Genomic DNA, 18,299 nt, shown 5'->3' with positions numbered 1-18,299 from the left:
TCTATGGGGAGAATGGCGGTGCCGCGAAGCTGACCGAATAATCGGGCATGTCCGAATTTTTGGAGTCCGGAAAATCGGTCGGCGACTGTATCAGAAACCGTGCATTGGGCATTATGGGGTTTAAATAAAACAGGCTCAAATCTATGTGCGATGATTGAATTATGGTGTGAACACACATGCTCCGTTGTAACCTACATTTTTTGGTTGGACATGCATTTTTGCATGAAAGCACATGCCAACACTGACACCTAAGAGCTCGTGCGGCTAGCCAATAGATGCCAAATCCACCTCTTAAAACGTTCTTTACTGCTAGCTATGTAAAACCAGCTGGTGACTTGGTGCAATTTTCTTGCACCTCCATGCCCATTACAGCTTCTGCGTATTGTTATGAACAGGTTCCCACTGAGCTCTTAGAGCCACTGGACTCCAAGGACACAAGCAAAGCTAGTGTGACCACTGACTCAGGTTTGCCATCCTTTGTGGTCGACTCGAGCGATGACAGCATCACCTTCAAGACTCCACCTGGCACACGCAAGAAACGCAAGGTAAAGCACAGCAAACCAGCCACTACCCTTGTGGATGTGACGCCTGGCAGGCAGGCTACGTCACCCAAGAAGTCTGCCAAGCTGCTCACCTCGCCAGGATCCACGACGCGGCGTCGGGGTCCCATTGTTTCCACCCCTCAGGCTGTCTCTCCCAAGGTGAGTGGTAGCACTGTGTCACGTCAATTTGTTGTCTTAACAAAGTCGTACTTGCAGATTTAAAGGAATAGTGACAGATAAGTTCAAAGTTTTAGAAACTCCTACCGCATGCTGCTTGTATGCCAAAGGATGAAACTTACCATATTTACTCAATTCTAACGCGCGCTCGATTGTAACGTGCACCGGTTTGCCGTGACCTAAAAAAAGAAAAGTCCATTACAGTTCTGCGCATCTCATTCTTTCATGCAGGAATACAACTTTCTCTCATTTGGAACATTTACTCCCAATGCACTAAAGTTTGGATAAATAAAGAAAGGCACAGTTTCCCCCGAAAGACGAAGCATCGATTACGATACCAAATTAAACAGCTATACGAAAAGTAAAGATAGTAGCTTTATCGGCCATGTAAACATTTAAAAATTCGCTGACTCACTAAATTAACAAGCACGGTGTCACGCACGCACAAGCAAACATGAACATGTCTCACTCAATGACTGCGGAAACTCTTTTAAACGCTGGAGTGAGGAAGTGTGGTAACAGGAGCGAGGGAATTGACATTTTTGTATGGTCTCTTGCTTCGACGCAAATGAAGCGATGAGAACACAGCGCGGTGCGCCTAGATGCGTAGACTCTTGTTTACGGCGGAGATCGCTTTCAAGATAGGGGCCTCGCGGCCACCCCGTACGTAACAGCCACCAGTGTAGAACACCTCTCCTGTTTAGACCAGTCCCGCACGCAAGTTGCAAGAACTCTGAACGCCCATGATGCGGTCCGATTTCCATCCGTCTCTGCACATGTGATCATTTTCCTTTTAATTGCAACATCATGATGAACTCTGCATGCCTTTGCAGTCGGCACTTCCATGCTGATAGAGCAAACGCAGAAAACAGGAAGACGGACGGTGCACTAACCTAAGCCAAAGGAAGCATTGCCTAAGCTCACATACTACAGCACGTGGAGAAAGCTACGGCAGCTAGGCTCGAAGCGCGTATGAGGCGACCATTGTTTGAAATGCCAATGCCGATATGGTAACGCAGATTTAGGGTCGCACTCAATTCTAAAGCGCACACGATTTTTGGACCTGTTTTATCGGGAAATAAGTGCGCGTTAGATTCGAATTAATACGGTAATAAAATATTTTAATTTGATACTAAAGTACAGTAATGCCTCGTTATAATGAAATCGCTTTACTCAAATTATCATTTTATTCGTAATTTCTTCTGGTCCAGACCCAAGTGCGTGCATTTGAAGCTGCATTACCTGAAGAGCTGAACTCGCTTCAAATGAAGTGGCTAGCAGAGGCATCGCTGTTGCCGAGCGGTGGCAACCCTTTTGCGTGTGCAGTCCCTGACTGATTTTCTGGACTCCAAAAATTCGGACATGCTCGATTATTTGGTCTGCTTCGCGGCACCACCAGTCTCCCCATAGACCATAATGTATAACAACTGCCGAAAGTTCGGACACCTTGCAACCTCTCGTCTGATTTTTTGGACACTCCTTGAGCCAACTGGATTGAGTGCACCATGCATCAACTCTGATCGGTGCATGGTTTGACTTGCTGAATGCCATTTTTGTTTGGAACGGAGCCTCCTTGCTGCCCCACGAAGTGGTGCTACTGCAAACCCCCGCTCATCATCATTGTTGTTTCTGCCTGGTTCGATAGAGTGGCTCTACAGCAGTTCCAGTTTCAGCTTAGTAAGTCATGTCAAGACAATCCAGCAGCCGATTTGTTTCTTTGCGCACGACACTGTGAATAGGCCACGTTTTTCATTTGTGCGACTGATCTCGGCATGGTGGTGTTTGCTTTGTGTGCTGTGTCGAGGGTCCGGTGATCCAATGCGGCATACGGAAACATCGCGTCAAGTGTCTATTGGCGCTGACAGTGCCCGCGCTGACTATGCTGGGAAATGCCAGCAAGCAGGTGCCAGGAGGCCTGAGATTTGCTGCCTTCCGATGTGCTCCCTACTGACGTGGAAAATGTTCTGCTGAGACCTGCGCGGTGGTTGCATTGCGATTCCGGACACCGTCTCATTTGACAGTTTCACAGGGGCTGACACTGCTGTACTGACATGCGCAAAACTCGACGACGGCGAGATCATTTGTAAGGTTTCTACTTCACCGCTGGACGATTACTCTGAGTCGGAAGATTACGCACCATGTGCTACGCTGCCGTCGCTTGCGGAGGATATACAAGCAGTGACTGTGTTTTCAGCCGCCTATAGTGACCGTACGACCCTCTCCGAGATTCAGGCTTATCTGATTGCGCACAAACGGAACAGCGTGCAACAGTACATTCACGGTTTCTTCAAGCCTACTGCTGAGCCCGAATAAGTGCGTGGAAATAAAGGATTTCATTTTTTTTCTTAATCTGCTTTTTCGGACACCTGTTTATTGGGACATTTCTGCAGTCCCCGTGGGTCCGAATAAGCAGTCGGTGACTGTACAGTGTGAAATCAATACCGCCAATGAATTTGTCTTATGCAGCACAGAGCAGGCCACAAAAGTACCAAACCCACGACCAGTGACCGCCTACTAACGGGTGCCAAGCGAGTGCCGAGTGCTCCCTCCCAGATGTTTACTACGGAGCGAACAGAAGCTGTCACATTCCATGGTGCAGTGTGCCTGAACCGTTTATCTCGGTCGCAGTCACATCATTGGTGTCCCCCGTGATAGAATCCACACGAAAATAGGTTTCCTGATGCTTTGTGATGCCAGAAAACTGCAGTCTCTTAAATGCCGAAAAGTGGCCAAAAGACCACGGGCAGACTTGCGCCGTAGCATTTCGTGGGATGCGCTCAATGAGCAATGTTTTACCTCTCTAAAGAGCCTTTCTGGCGCTGAAACATGCCGAAAAACACAAAGGAAGTGTCCCTCCGATTATAAGTGCCATGTACGACCCGAGGAGCTATGCTAATTAACAAATCAGGAAGACGACTTTGGAGAAGCTGGTCTAGAAATTTGCTCGCCGCTTGCCATAATCGGCCTGCATCACAATAAAACATCAGCTCTAGCTTTATTGCACTTTTGACACTGCAAATTGACAAATAAATTGCCGAAAACATGAAAAATCTGAGTGTTGCCAGCAGCAAGTCAGGCTGTCAACATGGCGGGTCAGCACAAGCTGGTGTTTTCCCAGTGATTTTCTTGAGCCGGTCATGCTTGATTCGTGCCATCCGACTGACTTTAGACAAACGGTCTAAATGCGTGGTAGGCTCATTGAATTTTGTTTATAGACACTTATTAATGGTGCTACACAACAGTGTGCGAACTTTGACACTCAAACTGTAGAATTAGCACAGTTTCGTTGACAATGGTGCGCCGAAAAGCTCTCGTTTTGCAAACTTCACGGCTGCACACCTCTGGAAAAAATTGCCCAGTGATCATGCAAAGCCTCTACTGCAAAACAGTTATCACGATTGTGCTGTGTACCCACAATGAGTGGCCAATTGTTTTTTGAGCACAACAAACGCAACCTCAGACTCAAGCTATGGCACTTGTGGCGCTTTTCAGCGCGATACTTTCATAGTCTTCCGTGACTTCTGCACCTCCCCCCCCGCCCCACATTCGCTCTCCAGTCTGCAATCCATTTGGATGCCAGGCACACCTCTCACTCGCCTTCATGTCAACTCCTCGACTCCTTGCTGCAAGTTTCGATGTCTCTGCTCCTCAAAAGCTGCTTTCTTCCAGCCTGCCCTCCCAAGCACCGTCTTCCACCAATGGGTGCCCTTCCACGGTTCCTGCTTCTTTGTCTCCACAACTCCGATCACCTTTCTTCTGCTGCACGTGAAGTCTATGTCATGCCCACCATTGCAACCGTCGCCATCACCAGCGTGCACTGATGAGGAAAGCGAGATGCCACGACGACATTTTGAAGCTTCTGCCTTCTGCATCATCGCCACGTTCAGTCACTCAGGTGCCAACGGCGCATGCATTTGGATCCATGCTGCAGGCTATGTGATTGTGTGTTGTTCAGAGTGCTTCAGGTTAGACAGGACGCAAGCAGTACACTTCAGACAATTGCAAACGGATTCTTACAGAAACCCCAGACTTATGCACACCATGTATTCAGACATGTAGACTACAAACAGATACACATCGTGTGGCGAGGTTGTCACACTTAATCACATGTTATGGGAGTGTCAAGAGTTAACATACAAGTCGGGCAGTGCCGACCCCTCCGTCTCTTCCACCGCCAGCCTCCGCTCGTGCTGGAAGACCGCACTGCTCAGCTCGAACCTGACAGCACAACTCTGGGCCACCTAGCGAGCCGAGGAAGCCGCTGCGAGACAAGGTCTCGGAGCCGCGTCCGCAGCGGGTGCCAAGACGCACTAAAAAGACGCCGGACTCAAATCTTATTGATTTAAAAATAAAGTTTGCACTCTCGTTAGGCGTGCCTTGCATGTGCTTTTGTGGTCTATAGTGATAAATGGCTCTGTCAGCCTCCGGGTGAAAGTGTCCGACTTTGGAGCAGAAAGTTCTGTTGATAAAAGATGTGGAAAAAGGTAGCCAGCAGAAAATTGGCACAGTGAAGGAATTCGGCATACTGCCATCTACTTTATCAACTGTATTGAAAAACGAGGAAGCTGTGTTGATGGCTTTGAAAAGAGCTTCTTGGCAAAGAGAAAGAGGAATCACAATCCGAAATACCTCGAAGGGGAAGGTGCACTTATTCAGTGGCTGAAGAATGCCAGTAGTGCAAATCTCCCTGTACATGGACCTGCACTTACTGTAAAAGCCTGAGCTCTCGCCCTCCAAATGGGTCATAAAGATTTCAAGTGCAGCAATGGCTAGCTTGAGCGGCTGAAGAAAGAGCATGGTGTAACCTCCAAGTTGATTATTGGCGAAAGTGCAGTCGTGACACTAGAGAATTTTAGTGTGTCCGGTATTCCGGCAAGCACGGGCGGTTTGCTGGTTTAACGGGGGCGTAATTTTGAGCAGCCAGATTGTTGGTGCCAGCTGGTGGCTCAAAGCTCAACCACACAAACACAAAGCTAATTATTTACTTATGTACACTCGCATAATGATATCACTTTTTTCTCAAAAAATATTGACGCAAATTCAGGGGTGCGTTCATTACATAGGTTAAATTTCCCGGAAAAAAAATTCATCCCGTGTTTGCTGTGGGATGTCAACAGGTGAACAAATAGGCGGAGCAAACCGAATGCGCCGAACGCGATTTTTTTTCTTCTCGTGAGTACATTATGTGCATTGAAACAGTTTCTTCCATATCAGTAATTAATAATATTGTTAATATCAGCAAGTTTGCGGCAATAAAGTAGCCATGTCCACTTTGAGGGGACAGAAACAGATGGGCGCGCTTAGCTGCCAGTGACATAGAAACACATGGCGGCATGCTGCGGAAACTGCGGCATTTGTCTTCACTGCTATCCTAATACGGCACGTTTCCGCTAAGAGTGGGAAATATCTTAGCTGTGTTATAAGCGTCGGCGTATGAACAGGGTACACTTCTAACGTATTAATGTAAACGTACTCATATCGTTGCCGCTCGCGGTTTGTTGTGTGCCCACGAGTGCAGACGAGAAGAATCGAAAGGCGCCTTTATTGTTGTTGTTGTTGTTGACCATAACCATTATAAAGCCTACACATATTAAAGGCAAGCTTGGTTGTAGCCTTTTTTTTGTAATGGAAATGCGGAAAGTGCTGAAAGGAATGAAATGGGGCTTTTGCTTTTAAGAATGTTTGGTGTGTGCAGACTGATTGGATTGTCTTGAAGAGTCGTTCGCGTAGCATTTGACAGATGGTAAGCGCGAACATTATTAGCTAGGCTTGGCACACGACATATCGCTGCAGCAGGTTCTGGGTGCGATCATTACACGGGAAATTTAAAAAAAATCGAATTTCGATGACAAAATTCAGGGGTACGATCATTATGTGAGTAAATACGGCATATTCTACTTAGCTGCTGGTGTAAATTTTCGACAGCAGCGTAATCGTGTTCACAATTATGCCGCTGCCAAAAATTTGCGCCAGCAACGAAGCAGGATATAGTGGGTTACTGCAGTTTTAGCTCTGTCTTTGTCTGGTTGAACTCTACGCCACCAGGTGGCTGCACCGCTCCAGCCGCTCATGTTTGTGCCCCTGCAAATCCGGCAATCCTCCCAAACTGCCCCCGTTTGCCGGAATAGCAGACAGGCTAAAAGTCTCTACTGTACACGTATGGCGCCAACATCGGCTCCAAGCTCTACTTGAAAAGTATGAGGACAAAGACAACCTAGATGAGGCTGCATTTCTAGAAGATGCTACCAAATCGCACGTTTACTGCCGCTGGCGGATCATTGTCCGGAGAAAAGCAGAGCAAGGAGCATGTCATGGTGCTGTTTGGTGCCAATGCAACAGGCGAGGATAAGCTTCCCTTGTTGATACTGGGGCAGGTGGTGAAGCCTCGGTGCTTCCGAAATGCAACTATTCCCAATGAATGCATCTACAGAAGTAACAAGCGAGCATGGATGACTGCTGTTTTTGAAGACTACGTGCGCGTTCTAGATAGACAGTTCAACCCAAAGAATCGGCAGTCTTTTCGTAGTTGATAATTGTCCGAGCCACATAAAGTTCGACAACCTCAAGGCATCGCTCTGGAATTTTTGCCTGCAAACACCACTGCGATACTGCAACTGATGGATCAGAGCATCATTAAGACCAACCGGAAGCTGTGCCGCCAGACTCTTTCGCAGCGCATGCTCACAGTGTATGACGCCAGCAAAAGGTACAACATCGATTCGTTTGGTGTGATCCATCTGCTAAACTTTTCATGGAAAAGATTCGCACCTTCGAAGGTCGCCAACTGCTTTGTGCACACCGGCTTTTCCCACGCCGTCATCAGTGACCCTGACAATGACCAGCCTAACGATGACTGGACTTGCAGTGAGCTGTACGAGGCTGTTCATAAAATTGCTGGCCATGAGGTAGAAGGCAACTTTGAGACATTCGCGTTGGCTGACGATGCTGCTCCCGTGGTCGCCCCAGCGACGGATGCGCAGATAATTGACACTGTTGGGAGCTCCGACGAGGACAAAGAGCCACGTGAAGTGCCAACTATGGTGTAGACGCAAGAGTAACTATGCCTGCTGCGAAATAAGATTAACTGCATGGGCGGCGACCACAGCCGTGTGCACTGCTTTGGCAAAGTAAAGCAGGAGTTGCTTGCACCAGTTAAGAACTTGAAAGAGCCAAAGCTCACTGCCTTTTTTGGACCTGAATAAAGTTTTGCTTAACTGAATATATTGTATTTTGACTTCCTCGCAGTTTTAATGCAATTAAAGCTCGACTGCTTTAGCTTTTGTCGAGTGGTCGCTTATATCGAATTACCACTTATAATAAATTTTTTTGCATTCCCTCTGACTTTGTTATAACGAGGGTTTACTGTAAGTCTCAAAATGACAGGCCTGGCATGAGATCTGGCAACTTGGCAATATTACTGTGATGTTGATGTATAGCAAAACTTGCTAACACCAAGTAGCAATAAATCTTAGCATGATGATGTTGCTGATAAAAAAAAAAATAGAAAAGAACTGTGCATGTCTTTTCCGGCTGTGTTCATGTGTGGTATCCACATGACGTCATAATTTTTTCACCTAACGAGTACTGAAGCTGGTTTGTACAAACAAATGTTGCAGTAAATTGCTTAAGGAGCTGTGGCACTTGCCAGTTCTCTGAATACACCGACGAAAACCACAGCTCAAGTGCACCGAAACATTGAAATGTGGAGCAAGGCACAGCTTTTGAAGACCGCTGAAACCTGCAGTTTGCAGACGCTTTTTTGTAAGCAACACTGTGCATCACAGCGGCACGCGTAGCACCAAGACGGAGCATGTGAAACGAAGCTGCATCTGTGTACCGCGGTGCCACTCAGCCGCCAAGACCACCACCGTGCCGTTGCTTGCATGTGAAATAGGGTTAAGTTGCAGCTCCTGTTTCTTTCAATTTATGTATAACCTTGAGTGAAATCTTGCAGATTTTCCCTGGGATGTTGCTGACACTTCTATAACAGATGCACTTTCCATTTTCACTTTGCTCATTGCAGGTTGGGTTGACAAAGGCTCCCGTACTGAAGACGACACCAGTCTCAAAAAGAAAACGCAAAGCCACGACTGCCAAGACATAAATACTTTCCTTTCTAGGAAGCAGCTGTCTAAACTTAAAAGGATTAGTAAAAAAGGAAGAAAAAAGTGAAAGATTCTAACTTCTAATCCTAGTTGTGGTTGATTCATTATAGTATCATAAAGAGATAATTCTTGGACCCATCACCATGTGCCAAGAAAATGGGACATCTTTTTAAGTCTTTTACAATCTATTCTTGCCTAAATAAGGCCACTTAGTTCTTGGTTATTAATTTTTTGAACATGGCCCGTATACAAGTAAAAGGCAGTATGTTTGTCTGTTTTGAAAAGCAGATGTGCTTGCCTCCGTATGCAACAACCTTGAAAAGCACTTACTTTAGCTGCATTTCCTACCTCATTCGTTGTCACTGGCAAATAGCTGCAAAGCTAAAGCATCGAGAGTCTGGTTCATAGCAACCAGACTGTTTATAGGTGAAGCTGACCTCGGATATAGGCTTGTCACACTGCATGTAAGGCACTAGCTAACACTTCCAGGCCTAATTATGTACACATACACAAATACCCAGAAAAGTTAAATGGATGACGGTTGCTGGGGTAGCATAATGGTAAAGCGCTAGACGTATAATGCTGTAGATGTGGGTTGAGCTTTCACCTGCAGCAAGTTGTCGTTTCATCTGCTTACATTACCCTTTTCCTTACTATTTCTGCATTTCCATTAAAACAAAAACAGTTCATTTCTCGTATGCTTTCTCCAGCTTAATGTCTGTTGGTTCATCTGGTTGTAACTAACCAAGAACTGAGCCCCACAGTTTCCTTTATTCTCACTCATTGCATGTAGGATTGCATCGCAAGAAACCTGCCACACTTTTCAATTGAAACAAAAATGGAATGGGGCTGTCAGTAACACCCGCACATGTTTCAGGTGGTGTGCCAGTAAAGTAATCTCAGGGTGGTGGGCAGTGGCAGTCTCTGCCTAGAGAACGAGGCATATGTTGGATGGTTGCTTCTGCACAGGAGGAAAACTCAGTAGGATACAGCATGGGGCTCTGCGATACAAATTTCATGATGACGCCTGATGCCCTGTCCTCAGGCTTCCTGCTATCAGAAGAAACGGAACAAATGTAAGGAGAGCCCAATAAGCATCTGTGTGCTGTGCTGTTGCTGCACAGGCGTGGATGACAACATGCTTCACAAAATCCTATACAAAAGCAGTGTTTATCATGCTAGAACAGCCTAGAGGATGTTTAATTGCATTTGAATATGAAAGAAAAAATTGGCTGAAGGCTTAGCTTGGTTAAGCCTGGAAGATTGCGAAAGCAATACCCTTGGCTGCGCCTTGGTTCGGCTGATGGTGTGGACATGGTTGCCCTTTGTTAAACTTATGGCTATACATCATCCGACATAGCGCAAGGCAGCACGCCGATCACTGCGAGGAGCTGATCTGTAGCCCCATTTATCCTCCTATCGTGACATCACACCAGCGAGCGCCCTCTCTCGGTAGCGCCGCAGCAGCGGCGCGCAAGGCTTCACCTCCACCATCGATGCCGCGAGCTGGGGCCCCATCTCTCGGTCTGGCGTGACATCACACGGTCACGTGATGCGCAGCTGTGTAAGGAGGCGCCACAACCACCGATGGGCCGAAAGTGCGAGCAGTATTGCTTTCGCAATAAAAATTTGCCATAGTGGAAGGCGGTTAAACAAAGTTGGTCAAGCGATAGCACAGTTTGACTTGCTTTGGGAAAGGACACAAACGCCTGCTTGGTACCATCGGCAACTGCCGCATCAACAATTGCACCACAAAACAACACACAGACTGCTCACCGTGCCAGCAGCAGCAGCAAACGAATTGACCTTCATGCTACATTTCGCTTTAGAGTGAACTGAGCATTGAAAGCACAGCGCATACGAAGCTACCAGCACTCAGCGTACTTTGTACATGTCGCAGATTGCTTTTAAGATGAGGCACTTTGTCCACGTTGCAGAGCGCTTGCAAGATATGGGCGCCCACGCAGCGTATGTAGCAGCTGCCGGTAGTGGCAGGCTAAGTCCCAGTTTCACCTTGGCTGAGCTTGAAAATTGGATTTATGGAACCAGGTGTTTTCTGGGTTTGTACCTTGAGAAGTAGAGCTGTCACTTTAAAATGCAGCCTGGCAGATCGTACCATCTTGAGATTGCTACACAGTGAGGATTTCTCTGCTGTGGAAAAGTATAGATGGCATCTATGATCTTCTGTTCTTTAGCAGTTTAAGTTGAAGGTTGCAATTTCCCCCATGTGTAAGTCATTTCTTGACACATGACAAATGGTAACAGATTCTTAGGAGTGTAAGCTGTCAATCTGACTTCATTTCATTGCTTTCATATGATTTGTTTTTGGAATGCATCCAATTTATGAAGGAACCAAGGAACCAAACATACCAGCCTTCTGCTCACTAGCAAAACACCACAGATGCCATGGTGCTAGAATGTATCTTAATGATAAAGAGCAGCTGACTGATGTGAAAGACAAATACAGTGTCGTGATTTGTGATCAGAAATTAAGTTCTTGGAACACAACTCAAATCGCTGCCTTGGGACATAAACCATTGGTGTGAAAGCGAAAAGGACAGTCTATAAGGCATTCATGCAACATGTCCACGTGAAGCAGCTGGACCTACCAAGTTATTGGCTGATTTCATGATCATGCGAATATGTCAGAAATGCATAATTGCTCATTATTAGTTAAATAAATGAAGCTTGTATATGCTGTAATCTCAAAAAAGACAAAGATCATTTCATCTTTGCACTGTCAGTCTGCACAAAACAGTTGCAGATGGCCTCTGAGATAGCAGCGGCGTGCTGCAAAGCGTAGTCTACCGCAGCTGCCGTGCCGAGTCCTTTTGCTGCCGAGACACTCAACTTTTTGGGTGGGGCTCTGCCCACTTTGTTTCTCCTGTGTAATTTGCAGCATGCTAGCAGAGACGAAAAGAGAGCGAAAGCTGCATATCATTGCAATAATTCTACTTACTCTTGAAGGATTTGAGAAATTTTTGCAGCATGAGATTCGTGGGATGACAGCCTCTAATAGTGAGGCTATTCTTTGATTAGTTAGATTTGGCAGTGACGCAGACCTGTCTGTATACCCTTATAAAAGAATCTTCTTTTCTGTACAGCCTTCAACAAACCCATGCAAGTTCCATTATTTCAAAAGGCTAAAACTTAGATGCTATCACATACCTACTAGGTAAAACCATTTTATGGTTTGGTGTATGGTTCATAGAGATCGATTATATAATGGCCATGCGGCACTGCACCCACAAAGGAGCGACCAAAGTTGTTTTTCTTCCATAGTATAGTTGTACTATTTTGTAAAGAACCTTTATTGATGGCTTGTAACAAGTAAATGTATGCTAAACTTAATATTTCTTGTAGTTCTAAATAAATATTTATTTCGGAATCACATACATATCTGGATACGTAAGTGCCTGCATTTTACATCACATAAAGGGCAGCCTTGGTTGCACAAAAATTAACAATGAAATATGTGTCAGAACGGAGTTGAGGTTACTTGAAGTTGTTTGAATCTTGCCTGTGGTGGGAATCATTCGCCAACTACAGGAGGCTTTGAGCCTTTATCCAATGTTTCCTGTCGGATAGTATGCCCCAGCAGAAGGCCCGCAGGGCTTTCTTAATTTGTTGAACTGGTTCGAAATGGTTCCTCCAAAAAGTTCTGGTTTGGTTTGGTTCTAAGATGATGTAAAACACATTCGGCAGGACGCTTATCACGATGACTATCAACGGTAACGCATTTAGCATTGAATCAATGCAGCAACAGAACCTGTTGCCACCGACGAAACAAGTGATGTACGAAACGTGTACTGCAGTAGGACTCCTCTTTTGCGCTTACCTAAGTGCATCTTTGATCACCACCACAAATCCTGCGACTGGTCTCTGAAATGCATGGCACGCTGGTGCGGACGCTTAGAAACGAATCAGGTGGCAACCGGGCTCCTTTATTTTGCTTTACATGCTGTGCCATCTAGTGGTGCTGCTGAGAAGACAGTGCTGAGACGGCCTCAGACGAAAAGTGTGACACACTAGTGCATGCAAACGCTGAGAATTGTATCCTCACTTGGCCGCACACCCAGTGGCACATACTTGATGACCGATGTTGGTAAGAGGTTCATTGAAGAGGGCCACATACTCAGTGCCATAGAGTTTCTAAATAAATACTCTAAAGGAAAATGTGGTGCTAGTGTCTACGGGGGTTCTCCTGAGCGTTGCCTCAACCTACATGGGACTGATGGGAAGTACAGGCTTCGGATTGACTTCGATCTTTAGATTAGCGGCGCTTGCTTGCGGCGCAGTAAACGAAGCTGTATTCAAATATTATTGCGTAAAATCTCATCTTATTTCTGCAGTGTCTTATATAATGCACAATATGCTACAAAAACTTTGTTATGACATTGAGATTGAAGCATGGCTTACACCAGGACACACCAGGGTATGCATTCTTGTGCAATTATGTTCCCGATTTAATGCCAGAGAATAATTATTTATTTATTTTTACAACAGCAATAACAACCATGCGTGTAGTACTTAATAAAAAATACTCATCAAGTATTTATGGAAATAAAAGTTTTGTATTGTGAGAAAGTGTTGCGCCCTTGAGAGGAATGCTACAAGTGTTGTCTGCTACGACGACGCCTGCTCACTGTGATCGCGAGACTTTTCTCGCAGACGACAGGCACTTGCGAACTCTCTCGCTCTTTCGAAATGCTGCCCTGGCTTTCACAATTGCTGAACATCTTCAAGTACTTCTAAGCACATCTGCTGCACTGCTAGCAGGGATGCTTCAGGCCTCCTACGAGTATGCTTCATGTTATTTTGTGTTGACATACCGCTTCCAAAGCGTTACGGTGTGGCTTCGCACTTACCCATTTTGCGACACTAGACTACAGCCAGAAAGCAGCAACCTTTCCTACCACAAGTAAGTTTTGTGTTCTCAGAGTCCTAAAACACGCATTTCAAACACACAGTTCCAGAGGCAAGAACTGCGTCACCTACAAGCAGACCAAGGCCTCCCTTCTCCGACTAATGTTACTGATGTATATGTGGACGGCGTCGCTGCACTTGCCCTCGTTGACGCTGGTGCTGCAGTATCAGTTATCAGTGTGGAACTTTGCTGTTCGCTCAGAAAAGTTAAGACGCCACTGTCAAACGTGTCACTTTCACTTGTACAGCCAGCGCAGACTGCATCACGCCTGCAGCTGCATGTACTGCTCGCATTGTGATCAACGGCCTCCTCTAAATCGTCGAATTTTTGGTGCTATGTTGTTCCCACGATCTTATTTCGGGCTGGGACTTCCTTTCTGCTAATAAGGCCGTGCTAAAGTGGAAATTAAAATGTTGTGTCATGCCCCACTCATTGGCGCTCGTGAACCTGAAGATAACGTATTTGTTGCTGAAGACGTTACAATTCCACCGCACTCATCTGACCTTGGACAGCGTCATGCAACATTGTTGCTGATGCCAGCGCACTTTTTACGCCATCTGCAATTTTTGCTCGTTGCAAATGTTCCCCACTGCCTTGCGCTTTTTCGGATGTTCATGCCGGCGTCAGCAGACTGCTTGTCGCCAACCGATTGTCCTGTCCTCTCACTTTGCTTCGTGGGGAGTGTGTTGGTCGTGTCCAGTGTGTCGACTCTGCTGCCATCATTGACATGCCAACTGGTTCCATTGGCACTAATGAGGTCGCCGGAGGGACCTGTAACCCCGTGCAGGAGCCGACACGTTGACTTTCTCAACGCACCCAGCGTCTACGCCTTCTCAACAAGTTCCGTTCGTCTTTCGACTGCCCGCATGTTCCCTTGGGCCTCACGTCAACTGTTTGTCATCGCAGCGACACAGGTACCAGTGTGTCACTGCGACAAAGACCATATCGTGTATCCGCGACAGAGTGCCGTGTAATCGATGACCAAGTAGCTGACATGCTCAAGTGCGGCATCATTCAGCCTTCGGATAGCCCCTGGGCATCTCCTGTTCTTGTTAAGAAAAAGGATGGATCGATTCGATTCTGTGAGAATTACCGTTGTCTTAACAAAATAACGCGTAAACATGTTTACCCTCTTCCTAGAATTGACGACGCCCTTGACTGTCTCCAAGGCACGGAGTTCTTCTCCTCTATCGACTTACCCAGCAGCTATTGGCAAGTCCCCATGGCACCCAAAGACCAACCTAAAATGGCCTTTGTAACACCAGATGGCCTATATGTATTTCGTGTCATGCCTTTCGGGCTTTGCAACGCCTCCACAACATTTGAGCGTGTGATGGACAACCTGTTGCGTGCTCTCAAGTGGTAAACGTTCCTGTGCTACTTAGGTGATGTGGTTATTTTTTGACCCGATTTGCCCACCCATCTCTGTAGGCTGGAGAAAGTTTTAGAGTGCCTAACTGCCACTGGCCTTAGATCAACCTGAAGAAATGCTACTTTGGTGCAAGTCAACTCGCCATCCTTGGCCATGTAGTATCTAAACATGGTATTCTTCCTGATGCCACCAAGCTCCGTGCAGTTGCTGATTTTCCCAAACCTTCCTCCGTAAGGGAACTTCGCAGCTTCCTTGGCCTGTGTTCTTACTTTCGCCGTTTCATTCGGGATTTTGCGTCCATCACCGCTCCCATGAGTCGGCTTCTATGGAGCGATTTGAATGATTACGCCAGGTCATCCGCTTGTGATAATGCCTTCGAAGAGTTGCGTTGTCTACTGACCTCGCCACCTATACTGCATTACTTCGACCCGACAGCTCCGACTGAAGTACATACCGACGCCAGCGGCGTTGAACTCGGGGCTATGCCCGCGCAGATCTGGATTCGACGAGTACGTCGTTGCATACACAAGCCGCACCCTCACCAAAGCTGAGAAAAATTACTCCGTTACGAAGAAGGAATGTTTGGCCATAATCTAGGCACTTGGTAAATTTTGACCCTACCTCTATGGCCGCCCCTTCGACGTGATTACAGACCACCATGCACTTTGTTGGCTGTCCACGTTGAAGGACCCTTCAGGTTGATTAGCTCGCTGGGCTTTGCGGTTGCAAGATTTCAACGTGCGCATTGTCTACAGGTCTGGCCGCCGCCACACCAATGCCGACGCGCTTTCCCGTTCATCCGTGTCAACCAAAAGCGATGCCTGCCTTTCTGCCATTGACCAAGCGCTTTCTTTCCCAGCAGGCTGCGACATGGCTTCGGAGCAACGCAAGGACGCCTGGATTAGTGCTCATATCCGCTTACTTTCAAGCCCGTCGACTCTTCCTTCACCTTCTCGAACTCGTGCCTCCCGGATGACTGGCGATGTGGCTGCAGTGCCGGGCATTCCTCTTCACTACAGAGCACATAAACGAGCAATGCATAATGAAGCTCTCAATAAAATTCTATTGTCAAGCCACTAGAAGTACAACTGTATATGTCTTGTGTCAGTAGTGCCTTCTTTTTCCTATTCTGAAGTTTCATAAAGCACTTAATGCCACAGCACCAACCTAACACAATTAACAAACCAAAGTCCAAACGGTCACAACGTGTTCTTTCAACGTTTGTGATGCCGTTGCTTGCTTGTCAGGGCTTCGACACCACACTGCGACGTAAACATCGTCCGAACTGCTGGCCCAGCGTGCTATCGCCACTTCGAGCAACAGAACAAAGGCAGAGAGCTTCGCGTTGCACCGTCCCACTGTAGGTTATAGCAATAGCGCTTAGAGCAAAACCAATATTACCAAAAACTACTTGTAGACTAGTTTGCCAGTCAACAGAATGCCAATCCGTAGCCTGTACTTTCCCTCATTCCCATAATGGTTGAACAATCGCAGCGCCAAATTTCCCTCCAGTTATACTAATGTGAAACTCTATGCTCAGTGCAGTCACGGCCCAGCTCGCTAAAGCGTTGGAATAAAGGATGTTAATTGAAAAACAGCACAAAGCCAGTGCATTTGTAGCATAGCCTGCTTAAGCATCGGGTTGCTTCCGCTGGGTTCGATTCCACTCAGCATCGTATGTACTTAAGGGACCCTTTCGTCATTGTAGAGCAGCACATTTCCATGGGCACATGCCTAGTTACCCAAGTAGCTCTTAAAGACGTCAATTGAGGAGAAGCACATACCTACTGGCAGGCATCAAAGAGGTTCAGTGAAGACCAGCACAGACTGAGTAGCACATACCCAGTACTCCAAGTTGGCATCGAAGAGTTTCATTGAACAGCCGTACCATCCCAGTTCCACATCTGCAGTGACCTATGTCAGCATGGAAGATGTTCATTGAAGAGCAGCACATTTGTACAGATTTCCACATACTCAATGACCCAAGTTAGTAAAAGAGTTGGTTTTGGATCCTGTTGCCTTTGCAGAGCAACCCAATGTGCTATCCATTCAACCATGGGCTACCCAGTGACCCAGGTAGGAAAGAAAATGGTTAGATGCATATATACAAACCCAGCCCTTGGAACATACCCTAAGAATCCTAACGCATTAATAATTTGGTACAAGTGTAGCTGAAAATGATTCTACTCCAGTTTTGAGCTAGGTTCCAGTTCAGCTCATCATCCTGATTATCACTAAGAAGAATTAGAGTTAGCTTGGTAGATATGGGACAGATAACCAGTTGTCTAGTAGAGTAACACAATGGGTGCCAAGGGTAAGAAGTGCAGTCAGAGGTGGCAGATAATTATATGGGACAAGAAGACCAGGAACATTGCAACAATATAGCGTGGGTTCACTATACACATGACAAAAAATGCCTGGGTGTGCCATCGTCCTGCAGTGGGCCTTACTAGGCTAACTGAATTCAGCAGAAACGCGTAGGCCATGCTAAAGGCAATAATCGGAAACATTACTTGTGCATAAATATGCTAAACGTAATAACTATTAAGAAACATATTGGCATGTTGAAATATTGTAATGTCATGGCCTCAGTATTGTGCAAATGCCCCTTACTATTTCGTGTTTTCTCTTGTTTGGATAAGTTTACCAACACTTCTCTTGTAGCATTGGCCTTTCTCATTCTGCAGGCTTGGGAGATGAGAAGCTTAACAGCTGACTTTTAACAAATACTTTTTATTTCAGGATCGGCTGTACTTGTATACGTACACAAGACCGCATGCTCAGTGACCTCGGTGCCCTATATTATACTACTATGAATGAAAAAGAATTTCTATAACAAAGGCAAAACCAAAAAAAAAAAACTGGTAGTTCTTTGCATATGTAATCACCCCTCAATGAATGTGCAAGTAATCAAGTAATCTGACGGACAATGACAAATGAAGATTGACTGACGCATTGATCAGCGGCAGAGAGGATGCGCTCGGCTTCTATGATTAATCCAGAATATAAATATATAAATATTCCAAAAAAATAAAAAGTTCAAGACAAACACTGCAATTCTAAAAATCCTACGGAAACGCTTGCTTTGCATAAAAAATCTCATGGCGCCGTACATTCTGTTACCATTCTTGACACATCCAAGATCCTCATTGTGCGGAAGGCAATACAATTCCTTG

General features: G+C 46.1%; 1 protein-coding gene across 1 annotated transcript in view; it reads left to right on the top strand.

Annotated features, from left to right (window-relative positions):
• LOC135909758 (MKI67 FHA domain-interacting nucleolar phosphoprotein-like) overlaps positions 1-9,522 on the top strand; it is a 34,624-nt gene extending 25,102 nt beyond the window's left edge. The window contains exons 5-6 of the mRNA XM_065441825.1: positions 396-701; positions 8,743-9,522. Coding sequence (XP_065297897.1) covers positions 396-701; positions 8,743-8,823 — 387 coding nt within the window. The 3' untranslated portion in view covers positions 8,824-9,522. The remainder of the gene's footprint in view (positions 1-395; positions 702-8,742) is intronic.
• The last annotated feature ends 8,777 nt before the right edge of the window (positions 9,523-18,299 follow it).

The sequence above is a fragment of the Dermacentor albipictus genome, chromosome 4 (genome assembly GCF_038994185.2).
Source record: "Dermacentor albipictus isolate Rhodes 1998 colony chromosome 4, USDA_Dalb.pri_finalv2, whole genome shotgun sequence".
NCBI lineage: Eukaryota > Metazoa > Arthropoda > Arachnida > Ixodida > Ixodidae > Dermacentor > Dermacentor albipictus.
Note: the sequence above shows the minus strand (reverse complement) of the source record. Positions and strands in the feature narration are given on the sequence as shown.